Source organism: Mytilus californianus, unplaced genomic scaffold (assembly GCF_021869535.1).
Source record: "Mytilus californianus isolate M0D057914Y unplaced genomic scaffold, xbMytCali1.0.p SCAF_2, whole genome shotgun sequence".
In the NCBI taxonomy this organism is placed as follows: domain Eukaryota; kingdom Metazoa; phylum Mollusca; class Bivalvia; order Mytilida; family Mytilidae; genus Mytilus; species Mytilus californianus.
The window spans coordinates 114,928,502-114,946,408 of NW_026262668.1; the positions used below are offsets into that span (position 1 = coordinate 114,928,502).

At 32.1% G+C, this 17,907-nt stretch overlaps 1 protein-coding gene across 1 annotated transcript; it reads right to left on the reverse strand.

Annotated features, from left to right (window-relative positions):
* On the reverse strand, positions 1-11,384 carry LOC127730801 (uncharacterized). The gene is made up of 10 exons (XM_052239388.1): positions 11,288-11,384; positions 10,524-10,541; positions 10,001-10,196; positions 9,661-9,693; positions 8,580-8,636; positions 8,283-8,333; positions 3,492-3,623; positions 2,345-2,605; positions 2,002-2,073; positions 1-1,660 (listed from the first exon to the last, which is right to left on the reverse strand). The coding sequence occupies exons 1-9, from the start codon at positions 11,378-11,380 to the stop codon at positions 2,012-2,014; spliced, it is 903 nt and encodes a 300-aa protein (XP_052095348.1). The 5' UTR covers positions 11,381-11,384; the 3' UTR covers positions 1-1,660; positions 2,002-2,011.
* Positions 11,385-17,907: the final 6,523 nt, after the last annotated feature.

Below are 17,907 nucleotides of genomic sequence, written 5' to 3' on the forward strand. Positions count from 1 at the left end.
ATCTATATTTTGGATACTTCTGTTAACATTCTTTGACCTTATATCACAATGTTATTACAAATAGAATAGAGAATGGAATCAAGGAATTGGCCAAAATGAAAAATAAACCGACTAAAGAGAAGAAAACAGCCCAAGGCCACCAATGGGTATTCATCTTATCGAGCTGGCCTCAGCTGGCACTTAAACAATAATGTGTAATAGTTCAGCAAAATGGACACCACACTAACCTCCGAAACATACAATCTGTACATATCAACTGGTAGCATTAGTTTGAATCATTCCGAAGTTTCCTTCTAATGGTAGACAATACAAGTCAATTATATAAACCGACTACACAATGAACTAGATGGAATGTTTAATATTGCCTTTCAAACACATCGGTAGTTTCCTTTGAAATACTGTAAATTCAGATACTATTGCTAGGTTTTTATTAATGCGTATTATACTTACTACCGGGTTTGTACTAACATAAGCAACACGATGGCTGCCACATGTGGAGCAGAATCTGCTTATCCTTCCGGAGCCCCTGAGATCATCTCCAGTTTTTGGTGGGGTTCGTGTTGCTCAGTCTTTAGTTTTATATGTTGTGTTTTGTGTACTATTGTTTGTCTGTTGGTATCTTCCCCTTTTTAGCCGTGGTGTTGTCAGTTTGTTTTCGACTTATGAGTTTGAATGCCCCTCTGGTATCTGTCATCTTTCTTTCTGCGATTGGATGAGTATCACAATAATAAGAACTCGCATTGTGATACTATATACATATAACTGTATTCAGATTTTCCTGAAATCGCAATAATTAATCTCGCATTTTTTTCTCTTCTTCAAAAATCGCAATAATAAATGCACAGAATCATTTATAAATTTACAGTACCTGCCATTCAAAAAAAAAAAAAAAATGTGTGAAAGATATTTGAAATGCAAATGTTCTCTTTCCAGAGCTTTGTATATCTATAAAAGGTACAACTGATTGATGTATAACTTAAAAGAACCAAACAATGACCAAGACGGTATAATCAACTTACCAAATTTAATTTACAACTCAATCTGCATATTGTTATATGAATTGAAAAAAGATGCCAAATATCAAAGAAATTCATGTACCACTATATCTGTTTAGCTTTTCTTGTGGTTCTCAATCTTCAACAAAATTGAGAATGGAAATGGGGAATGTGTCAAAGAGACAACAACCCGACCAAAGAGCAGAAAACAGCCGAAGGCCACCAAATGGGTCTTCATCATAGCGAGAAAATCACGCACCCTAAGGCGTGCTTCAGCTTGCCCCTAAACAAAATTGTGTACTAGTTCAGTGATAATGGACGTCGTACTAAACTCTTAAAAAAATGAACTAAAATTAAAAATCATACAAGACTAACAAAGGCCAGAGGCTCCTGACTTGGGACAGGCGCAAAAATGCGGCAGTGTTAAACATGTTTTGTGAGATCTCAACCCTCCCCCTTTACCTCTAGCCAATATAGAAAAAACAAACACACAGCAATACGCATAGTAAAACTCAGTTGAATCAAGAATTCGTTGTATCTATGTCTGCGGTACACACATTCAGGGAAGATATCATCCATCAACTAGACGTTGTTCAAACAAGAACAGAAAGCTGTTTATCCTTGCAGTTGTTTATATAAAATTCTTTCTCAATTTAATTTTGTACCTGTAAAAATAGAAATAAAAAATAGTTTTCTATAAATGTTGTTTTCCTTAAAAGCAATGATTTGATGTTTTTCAATGTAGATACCTTTATATTCAAATAATAGATGTTCATTTCTCTACTATATGCATGATTTATTTCTTTCGTCAGAAATGTGTATGTCACAAAAAATATCATGTCACTTATTAATTGAAACCCAGTTAATTATTTAAAATATCAACATCTTTAACCTTCATCAGAAAATTCAAAGGGAATAGATGTCTGTATTATATAACGGGATTGATGGTGTAACCAATGGACAACAGAAATATAAATCTGTTTGGAATAATTGTTCATTTGTATACCTTTCTTCTGTCATGGGGTAGCATTCAGGTTACAAGCTTCCAGGTTTTTTCTTCTTTCATTGATATTGAAATCTGTCATATGGAAATGAAAACAAAAGGAAATAAATGAAGTTATTTGTCCTTTTTACTCTTATCAACCACATTTTAAAATATAATGTAACTTATGTTTCTTTTTCAAAACTTTTATTCATCCTATTTTATATTTATAAAACTAACATAAGTTTGAAAATTTTGAAAGTTTTTCCTTTAATTGCAACTTTGGGGGCTAGTTAACGCAACGTAAGATACTTGCCCATAATAAACTTTAAATCTAAAACCAAATGTACCATTAAAATTTTCTTACCCGTGAAAGGTTGGCAATGGTAATATGTTCCAGGCCATATCGTTCTAAGGAAACATTCCTCTTCTAGATTTGACCTGTTGCATTCCTCTAAATTGGGATGTTCAAATTCTAAGGAGCATACACGTTTTGATATGACACTACACATGAACCCAGTATAACCTTCTGTACAGGTCTGTTTCACCAGAGCTTGAAAGTCACTAAAGCAACTCGGAATGCCTCGGTTTTTAAAATAAACTTTGAAAATATCTGCACACCATTGACCTACAGAGTAAACAAATGTGAAACCATTAAGAAGAAAAAACACAAGTTGAAATCATGGCAAAACAATATCTGACAGACAGCAACCAACGACTACCACTGAATTATAGACTGATGAATTTGGGTTTAACATATTCCGAGCGCTCAAACATCAGCTAACAAGGGCAGCGGTGTAATGCAGCAACATAAAGGGTAACAACCAGTACGTTTAGTATGAAAGACAGGCGAAAGATACCAAGGGACATTCAAACAAAAAAAAGTCTATAATAAACTGACAACGCCGTGGATTAAAAATAAAAAAGACAAACAACAGTATAAAAACACAATAATGAATAAAGACAGAGCAACACGAACTCCAACAAAAACTGGGGGTGATCTCATGTGCTTCTGAAAGGTTGGCAGATCAAGCTCAATATGTGGCACCCGTAACAATATGTACAATTCTAGTTATCTTATTGTTTCTTTTTTCAAAATAGTTTACCAAGTCAGGAATATGACAGTTGTTATCCATTCGTTTGATGTGTTTGAGCTTTTGATTTTGCCGTTTGCTTAGGGACTTTCCATTTGGAATTTTCCTTGGACTTCGGTATTTTTGTTATTTTACTTTTTAATATATTCAGGTATACAATTATAACAGTTTAGTTTTTACTTTTTTGTATAATGTTTGAGTATATATGTATACAATTATAACAGTCTAACTGTTAATATTCGCAGAATGGTTAGTAAATTTGTGTACAATTATGATAGTCTAATAACACAGATTTGCTAAAATAAAAGATAGTATATACTGACGAGACATGTAATAGTATTTTTTGCATGAATGACAATAAACATTACTATGTCTTGATATGTTTAAACTCAAAAACAATACAATAGTATAATTACTTACAAATTTTTTTAGAGTAATCGGCTGCTCGACTTCCCAATAATTCTTTATCTTTGACACAGTGCACATCCTTGTCACAGAAGCAAAACGATGGAAGAATGCTTCCATCTGTACATTTCTCGCACACATGACTACCTAAACGTAATACACAATTATTTGGTTATAAAAAGTTTAAAAGATATTTCAAAAGTAGTTCATATTGTTACTCCCTTTGTTCTATTACTAGCCAAGTACAGTCGCAAGGTTTGGGCATCTATGGATGTACAGTATTGTTCACTATTTCAGGTTTATTTATACTTTTAATTTTATTTTCTAAAAAAAAGTCCTTTTTGTTAACTAGAAATAGGCGGGAAAGGGATTTTGCATTAATGATAATGGGTTGGTGCTAAACATCCATTGACAACTATTACATGCTTATCAAGACGAAAACATGTTTATGCAATCTTGCTTTGTACTGGACGTACGCTCTGATTTCGGGTTTATTTTTGAATGATAATGCAGAGGTATGATTCCGGTAAGGCATGCCACTTCACCCGGACATATTTTTTCTGAAGCCGCATGCATAGCAAATTATAATTTTCAAGTCTTAAGTTGTCCCGGCCGGGGATCGAAACACAATCTCCGTCAAAGCAAGGCTACATTTCTGTAGCATTTTTTTTTATTATCTCGGTACTATTAGACTAAAGAAGCGATACCTTTCAGTTACAATAATATTATAATAAGGCCACACCAATTTGATTTGTAGTTCTTCGGACAAAAGCTCCAAAAAATATGGGGCGAGCGAGCGAAATTTTTTTGATTGTATTTATTTCTTGAAAATGAGTTTTTGAGAGGCGAGTGCTCTACAAGTGAAGCGAGCGGTATAATTTTTTTTTTTATTTTGCGATTCAGAATTTATGTACATGTTAAAACTGGGTTACTTCATAGAAAACAAGGAGTAACATGCTCTAATTCATATAATTTGATGTATTGGTGCCTGTACCATACCCGACTTCTTGTCACGCTGTGGTTCAGTTGATTATTTTCGTCAAATAAGCTTTGTCTGCGTGAATTTTCATTTAAATCCATACATGTGTATATATTAAGAAAGCATTGCAGATGCAGTTTAAAAAGATGAATTATGTAAGTAGGATAAATGACATATGTTGAATAAATCAAAATATGTGTATGTTTCCCAAAAAATGCGAATGCACAATATTTTTTGATGTTTTCATTATATGGTAATGATTGTTTATTGGCTGCTTGACATCCAGTTGGAACTATTTATCCATATTTAGGATCAACATAATGAGTGATGTGAATATTTCAACAACATCATGAGCATGATGAGTAAGATAGTTATATTGATATGCATGTAGATCTCAATGTATTAAAATATCCCTTTAAAATACCTGTCACCACATTAACATGGATTATTCTGACTTAGCAAAATATACTCTTTCCTTTTGCTCCAAAAAGCTGCAATGCATTTAAAACTCTTTAACTTGACTAGAAGTGGTTGATAACACATCACAAATTATTATGAGCATGCCAATCCCAATACTACCATGTTGGAACTCTTAAATTTACCCTTACAAAAGAGATCTGCTTGCATGCCAAAAGACTAACAAGGGAATATGGGGTTTCATCAAAATAAGATGATTCTGTGATATTTTGTAAAGTTCATGGGAATTTAATATTAATTTCATTAAAGATAGATATATGTCTATGTCTGTTGAAACGATGATCGGAGATGATGATGGTTCTAACAAATATAGTCCGAGATTACTCTGACGTCCAACGGCTGTTTTGCCAGACAAGCTGGGGCCGTGGTCCCTCGGCACCAGCTTGTCTGGCAAAACAGCCGTTGGACGTCAGAGTAAAAATATTGATGTGATTGTGGTCATCTAACAAAAGATTTTTAATTTTTGCCTCCTAGAACTGGTCTTCAATCAATTAAACGAGATGCATTTTGGATAACAGTGAGTTCAATAACTACTTGTCCATGGCAATGAGCTGACACAACTACATGTTGGCATTCCGATTTTTTACCTTTTATTTACAAATCGATTTATCACACGTGCGTTTGAATCGACAAGAGCAATATATGCACAAGAAAAACGTCTATGTGAAAAAAAAATTTCAAGGAAAAACAAATTTTGGAGCGGCATGCGGCCCAAAAATTTGAGGAAGCGGTAATTATTTTATTTTATTGAAAAGTCAATTTCTCCAAAACAGGAGCAGGAAAATCCAAAGAACTATTAATCAAATTGGTGTGGCCTAATATTAAAAAAAAACTATAAGTGCTTAAACAAAAAAACAAATACAAATATTGTTATGGTAACAGGGTTTAATGTCAATACACTTTGCACTTTATTTTTTCACCGTAATAACTGATCAACTAACAGGATAATGTGGCCTAAAGTTCGACAAGGTAGATAGCACAATTCAAGATCAACTTACAGGATAAACTGACATAAATTTTTACAAGGTAAATGGCACAATGCTAGATCAACTCACAGGATAAAACGACCTAATTTTTACAAGGTAAATGGCACAATGCCAGATTAACTAATAGGATAAACTGACCCAAAGTTCGACAAGGTAAATGGCACAACGCCAGATGAACTGAGAGGATAAACTGACCTAAAGCTTGACAAGGTAAATGGCACAATGCCAGATCAACAAACAGGATACACTGCCCTTAGGTTCAAAAAGGTAAATGGCACAATGTCAGATCAGCTTACAGGATATGGCCTAATATTTGACATGGTAAATGGCACAATGCCAATTCAACTAACAGGATAAAATGACATAAAGTTGGACAAGGTAAATGGCACAATGCCAGATCAACTAGCAGGATAACATCACCATTAAATTCTCGAGGATATATAGCTATTGTGTACAAATTTTAAAAGATGGCAAAATAGAAACGTTCAAGTTGCTGTGATCACGTCTTAAAGGGAATCTACCTTCTAGCCCATTGAACGGGATTCTATTTGTTCTACTTACAGAACATGTTCTCCTTAATGGGACTATATAAAAAGTGCACAGGGTACTCATGGCCGTCTTATAGGCTAATGTAGTATTATTTTTATCGATTTGAAGATTCATATCAAAAGCATACATCTCATAAACAGGTTAAACTCTTTGAGTGTTTTTGTATCTATTAAACCGGTAATTCAGAGTACAGTAAACATCCTGAACATTCAAAAATCATTGAAATAGCCCAAACTCTCTGCCTATTCATTGTTTCAGGTGACATTATAGACTGTCCCAGTTAACTTTAGTTAGAAACGACTGAGGTTGAATTCATAGAAGATCGTCGGAGTTCAACTTGAAACTTAGTAAATAGTTATCAAAGGTACCAGGATTATGATTTAATACGCTAGATGCGCGTTTCGTCTACATAAGACTCATCAGTGACGCTCAGATCAAAATAGTTATAAAGCCAAACCAGTACAAAGTTGAAGAGCATTGAGGACCCAAAATTCAAAAAAGTTGTGCCAAATACGGCTAAGGTAATCTATTCCTGGAATAAGAAAATCCTTAGTTTTTCGAAAAAATCTAAGTTTTGTAAACAGGAAATTTATAAAAATGAACATATAATTGATATGTTCATTACAAAGTGAACTTTTTAAACTTATTACAAATATGATATTGAACCGATTTAAAATTTCACCGAACATGGACGTAAGATATAGCAAGCAGTGCATGGTGTCCTATGAGTGTCTTAATTGGGGTTTCAGAATACAAAATAATTGGTAACAGTGCAAAATGAAGGGCAAAATATATAGAATAGAGAAAAATAGGCCAACAAAGCTATCATAAAGAATAGAGAGAAATATGTCTAAACATAAAAGAATTGAGAATAATGGAGTTCTGATATATGAGGAACATAGAACGAGGGTAAAAATAAATACAAAATAGAGAAAACTGGCCTAATGGCTTAATGAATAAAGAAATGAAGGGCCACATATCACGATCCTCTAATAATGAACCTATATTCTAGATATACTATATGTTTGCCTCACAGGCACTTGTCTCAGAAAAAAAATGTCCTATATACCTTAATATAACACAAGATACTTAACTCGCATTTTTGAAAAATGTCACCCGGTCGCGAAATTCCATTATATATTGATTTCTCGGTTGTCAACCCCACTAAAACTTGTTATGCCGTAAATCTAAATTGATTTATCTACACAATGGTGTATACCACGCATACCTGTGTTGTTGGAATCATTCGTAGCAGTCCTCAGTAAGTATGTCAACCGTAATTATTTCGTCTACCAACACCCGATTGGAAATATAGGACTCGTAGTGAAATGTATTTTTCTCCTCTCTATGTATATCTCGGTGTCCGATTGGTCAAATTTTATGGGAAGGTCTATTGCTAAAAATGAATGTTTCTTGGAGTTATCTCATTTTATATGTTAAGTCCAGAGAGAGTCTGAGAGTACAGTATAAATTGGTAGACGAAATAATTACGGTTGACATACTTGGGGAGGCCTGCTACGAATGATTCCGACAACAATGGTAGGCGCGTTATACACCATTGTGTATATAAATCAATTTAGATTTACGGCATAACAATTTTAGTGGGTTGACAACCGAGAAATCGAAATATAACGGAATTTCGCGACCGGGTGACATTTTTCTAAAAATGCGAGTTAAGTACCTTTTGTTATATTAAAGTATATAGGTTTTTTTCAGAGACAAGAGCCTGTGGTTCGCCTTTCATAAACTTATCCTGAAGTGAAGTTGGTATACCACAATTATTCGTCAAAGTTACTCTATATGTTAATTACTTACTTTCCGATTTCTCTTTACCAATACCACATGTTTTCTTCACGAATTCTGATCCTACAAAATATGGTATGATTGTTCGATAAGAATTTATGTGTTTAAAAGTTTAACCTTTCTATTTATTTTATTTTTTAATAATTATGAATTATTATATAAGAGTTTTTTTTTTAAACTTAATGACCATGGATGAACTCATTACATTTCATTTATGTGATTTACTACCATTAAATTTATAATGCATAAGTTATAAGAAATTCTAAATATCTAATTATATGGTAGACCAATCTAAATTATAATTCTTACCTATTGTACATACTTCTCCATATGCAAATGTATCATTTGGCAGTTTTTTCAAAAAACCTGAAATTTTAAACAATTTTGTTAAATATTCATATTCTACCTTTATTACATGTCAGTGATATTTGAATCCACATGTGCACAGTTTCCAATGTGTGTCAATATGGCATTGCATGTTTTATTCAAAATTCAAATACCTATAGTCAGCTTTGAAAGGCCACGCAATGAAAAATGTGAAACTATGTAAACGAAAAAAACTAACGGCTTAATTTATAACAAATTAATTTACGAAAATCAAAATTATGACAGACATTAACCAACGACAACTACTATACTACATTTTCTGAATAGGGACAGGCATATAAAGAATGTGGCGGGGTCAAACATGTTTGTGAGCGCTCAACCGTCTCCCTAATCTGAAACAGAGGTGTAACAGAACAGCATAGCAACAAACTGCAAAAATCAGTTACAATAGTCTATTTTCCTATTTCCGACTTTTACTCCAGAGTTTATACTATTTCGACAGGTTACCTACTCCTCTTTTGTTGGACATTCTGGTATTGGTCAAGTAAACGCAAAATAAAGAAGTAAAATCAAGATTTCAAATAGTACAATTTTGTGGGGGAAATTAACTGTTTTATGTTTTCTATTCAAGATCAAATAATCAGATAACAGTAAACCTTCCCCCCAAATTGCACCGATTATATGTTTGATTTTAATTCTTTTAGTTGCTCTTACTTAATCAAGTACCAGGGTGTCCTATCACAGATTAACCTGTCGAAAAGTTGTATTATTCGGAATGAGACGTCGGTAATATGAAAAATATTCTATTGGCTTAACTAAAAAGATCGGTACGAGACACAAAAACCACTAACATAAAAAAAAAAGACACACAACGCACATAAATAAGTGTACTCGCAGTTACTGAAAGCTACTTCAGAGTCAACTACAATTAATAAATAAATCTCGTTCGTTGTTTATTCTATCTTGAATCTTAATTATCCTTTATGTGAACAAGAAATAAGTACATCTTTTGAGTTATGTTGTCTGCGTATTTACCAAATATACCCCTAAAAACAGAACTCACCTTCAGATGTTATGTAAAGGCACGTATTTATACCTACAAAAAAAAAAGAGACAGAGATGAAAATTGAACACTTCCGTGTAACTGTTAACAAATATCTTCTTTGCTACATTGTACATACATTTCTTTTTTAAATGTTATTCAGCGAAAACTTTAATTGAATTGTTGTTTGCGTTTAGTGGCGTTACACTTGTTAGTAAAAATTAAATAGACAAACAATTGTGTTTCTGGGATTTATACATGATATACATTTATATATTAATCCTAGTTTGTTCTGAATATTTAGACGAGAAAATCGGTCACTGTGCTAATTTTGTGAGGAAAATAAACACAAAAAACTTACTGCTGTAATTCGTATAAGTAGATTGTGTTTTATTCCTGATGTCCTGTGCATTCTCTTGATTTGTTAGGTTACTCAATGCGTTTACTAATCCTCCCTCGTTTGTAGGACTAGATTTTGTTACATTCCTGATCTCCTCTGCATCCTTTTGATGTCTAAGTTTCCACACTATTCCTATACCACATATCACCACTGTGAACTTTTTAAAAGGTGGGAGAAAAAAACAAAATGTAAGAAAAGTTAGTTTTATCATGTGTATAATGTTAATATCTTGCATTTAAAAATATCTAGGCGAACTAGATTAATATTTGATGGTTTTCTTTTTAGTTTAATACAATGTCTCCTGTTTTAACATATTATCAAATGTTTTGGCCAAACGTACGGGTTAATATTCGTTTGATGTGTTTGAGCTTTTGATTTTGCCATTTGCTTATGGGTTTTCCGTTTAGAATTTTCCTCGTAGTTTGATATTATTGTTATTTTACTTTTTATTTGCATAAAGAATAAAGAAGCAATTGAAACTTACCAAAACTACAAGTAGCACCTGATAAAGAAGATAAGGAAACCTTATTGAAATAACAACGCTTATGTAACTTATGAGCTTGTAAATAATGTTACGAATTACAAGAAAAAGTCAATACATAATAAAGAACTCGTAATGTATTGAGAACATGATGATATAAAACTACAATGTCAATGAAGCGTACAACATAGGTCAGATTGACCTACCTACGTTTTAATAGGTTCTGCTATTATCTTCTTAGTGTCTCTTTACACGAAGTGTAACTAATGCGGGGCAGTTAATATGATATTGAAAATTTTCGAAAATGAATTCAAAATATTATAAAAGCCACGATTCGTCAAATGTTTCATTTTGTTCTTCATGCTATAGTACTACGTCAGAGTTTTCTGTACAGTTTTATATATAGATATATCTGGCGGTCTATTTGTTCTTACAATTATTGAAATTGCAAACTCTAGAGCCAAATAGAAGTGCAAAATATATGGGTAAAATATGTTGTTTGTCTATGCCGAAGGTACTCCAATTGTTCTGATCAACTTTCTTAGGCGATCTTAAATTTATGATACTTGACATTAAGCAAGTAACAATCAATTAATCGTTCAATAAAACATTATCAATCATGGTGTTTCATTCTAACACTTGATTGATCTTTAAACATCATACAGAATTCTTTTTTTAAACGTAAACACTACAATTAAACTTCCTGAGATATAAAGACCTGGAACTTGCTCTTTTAATTAAATAGCGACATTTGTATCGATACTTACAACTTTGTATCTCCTTTTGCAGGGACTTGTATCATTAGGTGTGTCACGGAGAAACACTTGGGTTTCGATAACAGTTGGGTTATCCATTGCCATATATCAAAACCTAAAAATTGCACCATATTTTGAAAATTTATTCATTTTATGATTGTTTCACGTCAATTTTTAGTTGTGATAGTGTCAAGAGAGCTTATTTGTACACGTGTCAAAGGTGATCCTTGTGACCTCGCTAATCCACATATAAGTTTCAAACGGTGTTTTCCAATAAATGGAAGACCCATTTTTTATTAATACAAATATGTTCATATGCATATGTATTATCGAACACTAATTAACGAAAATAATGATGATGCTATCGTTAATAATTAGACAAAATCAACATATCCGGGATGATATTCAATTAGGATATGCTATATATTTTAGTTGTTGATATGATAGGTTTGTTTAAAAGTTTGGATCTGTATTGTTTATTTTGCCTGTGTTAATGAAAGATTTGAACAAAATTAGAAATTACAATTTATTTTGTTGGACCTGATTTTCCATATCAACTTGGTTTTATATTTACAGGGACTCATCATTTCCAATATATATAAGCAAACACATGTAACGACCACTATTCCATAAACTAGTATTACTATATTGGTCAAACTGAAAAAAAGATCGGATGTCAGTTTAGTTATTTACTAATTTGGATATGTCATAGAAGAGGGACGAAAGATACCAGAGGGACAGTCAAACTCATAGATCGAAAACAAACTGACAACGCCATGGCCAAAAATAAAAAGACAAACAGACATATAATAGTACAGATGACACAATATAGAAAACTAAAGACTAAGCAACACGAACCCCACCATAAACTGGGGGTGATCATAGAGTTGTCGCTTGTTTAGACGTACTTATTAGAAATAATTATTTCTGTGACTGTATCTTACGATCCTATACGATAGATGTTTAGCTAATTTGCAATCAATTTCATCTTCATGCCTAATATATCATGTACTGTGTTACAACTCTAGATTCTACTGACGAGAAAAGATAACACTAGGCCTGCGAAAGCTGAATTATTAGTTCAGTCTAGGTGACCGTGTGGTCTAGAGCGCTGGACACATTGCAGGCGGTGTTGTCTCGATATCCCAATAGCGTGAGTTCGAATCCCGGCGAGGAAAGAACAAAAATTTGCTACCGCAAATTTGCAGGTTTAACATTGTTGTGCTGATATTTAGAGTAATAATGAATATAATATGTGTTTTCAGTCGTGTATCACCTTCATTGGTGATCCAATGGATGGATCCGTCATAGAGTTGTTACTTTTTTAGACGTACTTATCAAAATAACTATTTCTGTGACTGTATCTCACGATCCTTTACGATAGATATTTAGCTAATTTGCAATCAATTCCATCTCCATGTGTTACAATTCTAGATTCTTCGCTAGGCCACCGAAAGCTGAATTATTAGTTCAGTCTATCTGTGATTGGCTAACGCATTCCTGAAATTACAACTTATTTTCGATATATAAAATTATATGAATTTTTCATAAGAATCAGTACCTTTGATTGCGTGACAACAATCGCTAGGTACTCTTGTGTCCTGTTAAAAAATGTCCGGTGGTATATTTAAATGTGTCCGATGGTGGGAAAAAGTGTCCATTCAATCGGACATAATTTCATGATAAATTAATTTTAAATTCTGTCCTGTAAAGGTTGATTTTCAATCAGAGGACACTTTTACTGTGAAAAAGTGACATTTTCACAGTTTAAAGTGTCCTTTAAAGGAAGATAATAAAAAAAGTCACTGAAATGTTTTAGCGATATTTATTTTATTTCCGATTACTAAAACAAACCAATTAAGAACCAGTTATAATTCGATATAAACAAAAATGGAAGGTGTTGAATTCCGGTCACAACGCATGTGAAAAGAACAAGAAAGACCAAATGTAGGAAGAACACTATTTATGAGTACTATTTTTGAATATTACATGATTTTGTGAATTGAAATGAATTACGTATGCATGTATTTATATTCACATAGTTCATAAATTAAGTTCTATTAAATATATTACTGTGTGTTTATAAGTACATGTTTAATTGTATGAATTATGTTTAATAAGCCATGGTGATGATCACATTTTGTAAGCAAAAAAATAAAACATCTTTTCAAGACGTCATACTTATTTGGATTTGGACTAACATTTTGTATGCATTTAATACTCCAGTTTACATACCATGTTTTAATAGAGACAAAACCCCCATGTTAATTTCAAAACTTCAATTAGATAAAGAACTGAAGCTTGTGTACATTTTGTAGGTATTGAGGGTGGACACTTTATCCCATGAAATACTGTCCTTTCTTTAAAGAACAATTTTTCATACGAAATATTGTCCTTTCTTTGAAGGACACTTTTTCACATATGTGGACACGATTTCATAGGTAAATATTAAAAAATAAATTTCATTTCTTCAAAAAATCCAATATTCATTACGGCAAGAGCTTCACATGACAACGTCTTTACAAAGAACGAAAAGTTTGAAATAACTCGTTATTTCATGGTTGTCGCATATCAACACTATAAAACCCCACTAAGATTACAAAACGAAGCATTCAGTTGTTAAATAAAGTGCAGCATCTATGTATGTTCGTGCCATTCGGAACAACATCAAAACAATAAATAAGAAAAGCAAACGAAATGTAATCTATTACAGAATGAATTTTACATTTGCTAATTTCTTTTTTGCCTAAAAAAATTAGAACTCATAGTAGCTTTGTGTAGTGTATGAAACTTCATATCGTTTTCAAATGTTTTCAAATATGTATTTGAAAAATAATGTTTAAGCAAAATTATCTAGCTTTAATATCATGCAAGATTGCTGTATACTTTGCCATGTAATATAGATGTTCAGTTTAGTCTGCTAGTGTACAGTGTCTTTGCGTTCATGTCAATCAAGTGTACAAAGCTATTATAAATGTATTGTGACTTCATGTTCAACAAATACAAAAGGTTGAAAGTAATTTCAAGTCCTTAAAAGTTTGGGCATTTAAGATATAATAGAGATTTCCAATAAAATGACATTACTCGACATAACCAACCTATCTGACCGAATCTCGGCCTATTGCATTGAAGGATGACGTAGGGGAGCATAGACTGCATGAATGTTTAGCTCGTTGGAATAGATGCTATTTAAAAATTAATGATTTATTCGGTAAAATGAATTCGGTGACCCCTTATTAATTATTTATCAATAAAATGGATAAAATACTATAAGTTAATTTTCTTCAAGGGATATAAAAAAAATTGTTTGGAAATGTTTTTTGTATTTGGACTATAAACGATAGCATTCCCGTTAAACAAAACAATACAGAACAATCCCTAATCGAACACACCTTCTAAAAAACAACCTATATAGGGATATTTTTATCAATACATTTTATTATAATTGAAAAATAATTTTGTTTAGAAATTAAATGGAAGCGATAGTTTTATCTCAATTTTCAACTTTTACAAAGAGACAGATTCTAACAAACTCTGGTTTCGATATTTCTGTAATTGACAGAAAAATATCCTTCTAATTATTTTCTCCGCAACAAATATAATAAAAGATAGATAAAGAAAGACAGAAAAAAGTATAATGGGGCGTTCATCTGCAAAGTATATTAACAAATAATTGTCATAATCAAAACCATGAAAGATAACTCAAATCGTACGTATTATAGGTATGGGATACGTGTGTTTATACGTGATCTTATGGCAGTTAACCTAAAGGCGGGAATCTGGAAAAGCACGTGATAATTAAAAATGCAAGATTTCTATCATTTTTCGTCATGATAAGATCATTCTATATGAACGAAAATTCCAGTGTCTGATTTTAAAGTCTTGGAATACTTTGTTTAAACTTGAGCGACGTATTTATTCAAATTCAATGGTTGGCAATAGCCAGTTCAATTAGGTCCGTACGTCGAATTACGTACGTATGTCATTTTATTGGAAATCTCTAATAGGGGGTGTTGCTCTTATTTGACCTTAATAGTTTTACGAATAATCGGTAGGTTATGCTTTATTACATTTATTCAAGCTGTACCTCTGGTGCTCTTAAATATCATAGTCTAAAATTGAATTCACGTTACATCGGAAACCTGATGGCACATTTCAGAAAGGACACCGTTCACACAGTGTGATTTTACTTTAAGCAGCACTTGTTACAATAAAGTTATCTACATAATTTTTTTTTTTTATAATTTATATTTTTTTATTCATGACTGATTGACATGGATTTACTTATATTATCTATAGTGGCACATAATAAAGAAAGCAAGATAAATAAGCATAATCAAGCAAAAGAAAGTAAAAAAAAATAGTAATAATAATACGATACGACAGAATACAATATATATTAAAGGACGAAGTATAACATTTTCATAAAAAATATAGTGATAATTGTAATTACATTTCAAGCACATTTATACATTATAATTGATTATTAAATCTAATTAATGACTTTATCCCAGGGGTTCCAGTACATGTTATATTCTTTTGCACTCATATTTTTTGAGGGAATATGCTTTTCTAAAATTAAATTTTCTTTGATATAGTTTTTAAGTCCCTCTATATGAGGTTTTTCCTCCTGCATCTTAGATCTGTAGATGAAATACTTTGCTAGTAAAATGACTTTATTTTTTATACAATTTGGTTTATAGTTATCATAAAGGCCAAACATGACTATATCCACATTCAGTGGAATTTCAATATGTGTTGCTTCAAAAATCCAAGCATTCAGATGGTGCCAAATGTCTGCTACAATATGACAGCCCCACAATTAGTGTTCTATGCTTTCTGGTTCTTCCTTGCAAAATGTACATAAATTACATTGTACAAGGTTCATTTTTAAAAGTAAAGTATTACCTAAAATACGGTGAATAATTCGGTATTAAAATCAACAGAGCTTGGTATTTTTTGAAAATACAGTGACACAATTATATACTTTTTCCAATGACCAACAACTTTATTTAATATACTCTCCCATTTTCGCTCAGCTGCAATTACAACTGGTATTGTACCTTTTTTAATTCCATAAAATTGTAAAAATGTGGGTATAAAAGTATAAAGCCTTTCAAAATTTTGATAGGACAATATATTTTGTTGCTCCTCTAGAATGTTATTCACAGTCCATACCCCATTTTGTGCCCAACTTCTATAATAAACACAGACATTATCAATTTTGATGTTCTCATTATTCCATATAGATGAAGAGATGACTTCCTCAAAATAACAAGGATGTCGGAGTCTTGAAATATTTTTCCAGGCATGAAAAACTTCTTTCCAAAAAACGTTATCAAATTTTTTAGTTGTTCCAAAATAAGCCAACTATGTAAAATTTATCTTTTGTGTAGCAGTAAATAATTTGATCCACTTTGAATTTGAATTAAATAATCTTCTAACCCAAGTCAATTTTAGCCCTTGTATAAAATTTCTCAAATTAATCATTTTTAAACCCCCTCTGAAGTATTCCTGACATAAAAGCTCCCGCTTTACCTTCCCAAATGAATGCATAAATTTTACTATTGAGTTGACGTAGTACATTTTCATCTGGACATGGGATGGATAGGAACAGATGATTCAATTTTGATATAATCAAAGACTTTATAATAGTTATTTTGCCAAATGGGGTAAGCGACTGTTTTGACCATTTTTGTATTATATTTTCTATTTCTTGAATTCGAAGAGCATAATTTAGATATAACATTCTATTCAAATCAACACAAAAAGTAGTACCCAATAATTTGAAGGTACTGGAACCCCATTTCAATCCCCACTTTACACACATTTTATCTTGACTATGTTTTTTACTTCCTATCCATATAACATTTGTTTTATATAAGTTAATTTTCAGTCCTGATATCTCGGCATAGAATTGTAAGATACGGAGGGATGCATCTAAAGAGGAAGGGGATCCATCTTATATAAGTGATGTGTCATCTGCATATTGAGACAATATAAACTCTGTATCATCTATCGTAATACCCTTTGTCCCATTACTATCTCTGACTAGAATACCAAGTATTTCTGCACATAGCAAGAAATGGTAAGGAGATGAAGTGTCTCCTTGTCTACAGTCTCTTTGCACACGAAAAAAATCTGACAGACAACAATTTTGAGTGACTGTTGAAGAAATATTATTATAAAATGTTTTTATCCAATTCATGATGGATTCTCCAAAATTACAATATTCAAGTGTTTCAAATAAAAATAACCAGGAGATAGAGTCGAATGCTTTTTCAAAATCAATTAAGAGTAATATACCAGGGATGTCATTTTCCTCCGCGAAATGTAAAATATCGTATATAAGCCTACAGTTCTCCCCCAATAAATCTCCCAGGAATAAAGCCTGTTTGGTCAGAATTAATTAGTTTGTTAAGAACTGACTTTATTCTCTCTGCTATACAGCTTGATGCTAATTTATAAGTTGAATTCAAAAGGGTAATTGGACGCCAATTTTTTAAAAACTGCCTTGATTTACTTTCCTTTGGTATACATGTGAAAACTCCCTGCTTCTGTGTGACAGACATTTCCCCTATTTGGTACGCATCATTTATTGACTTGAAGACAAATTTTCCGATAATTATCCA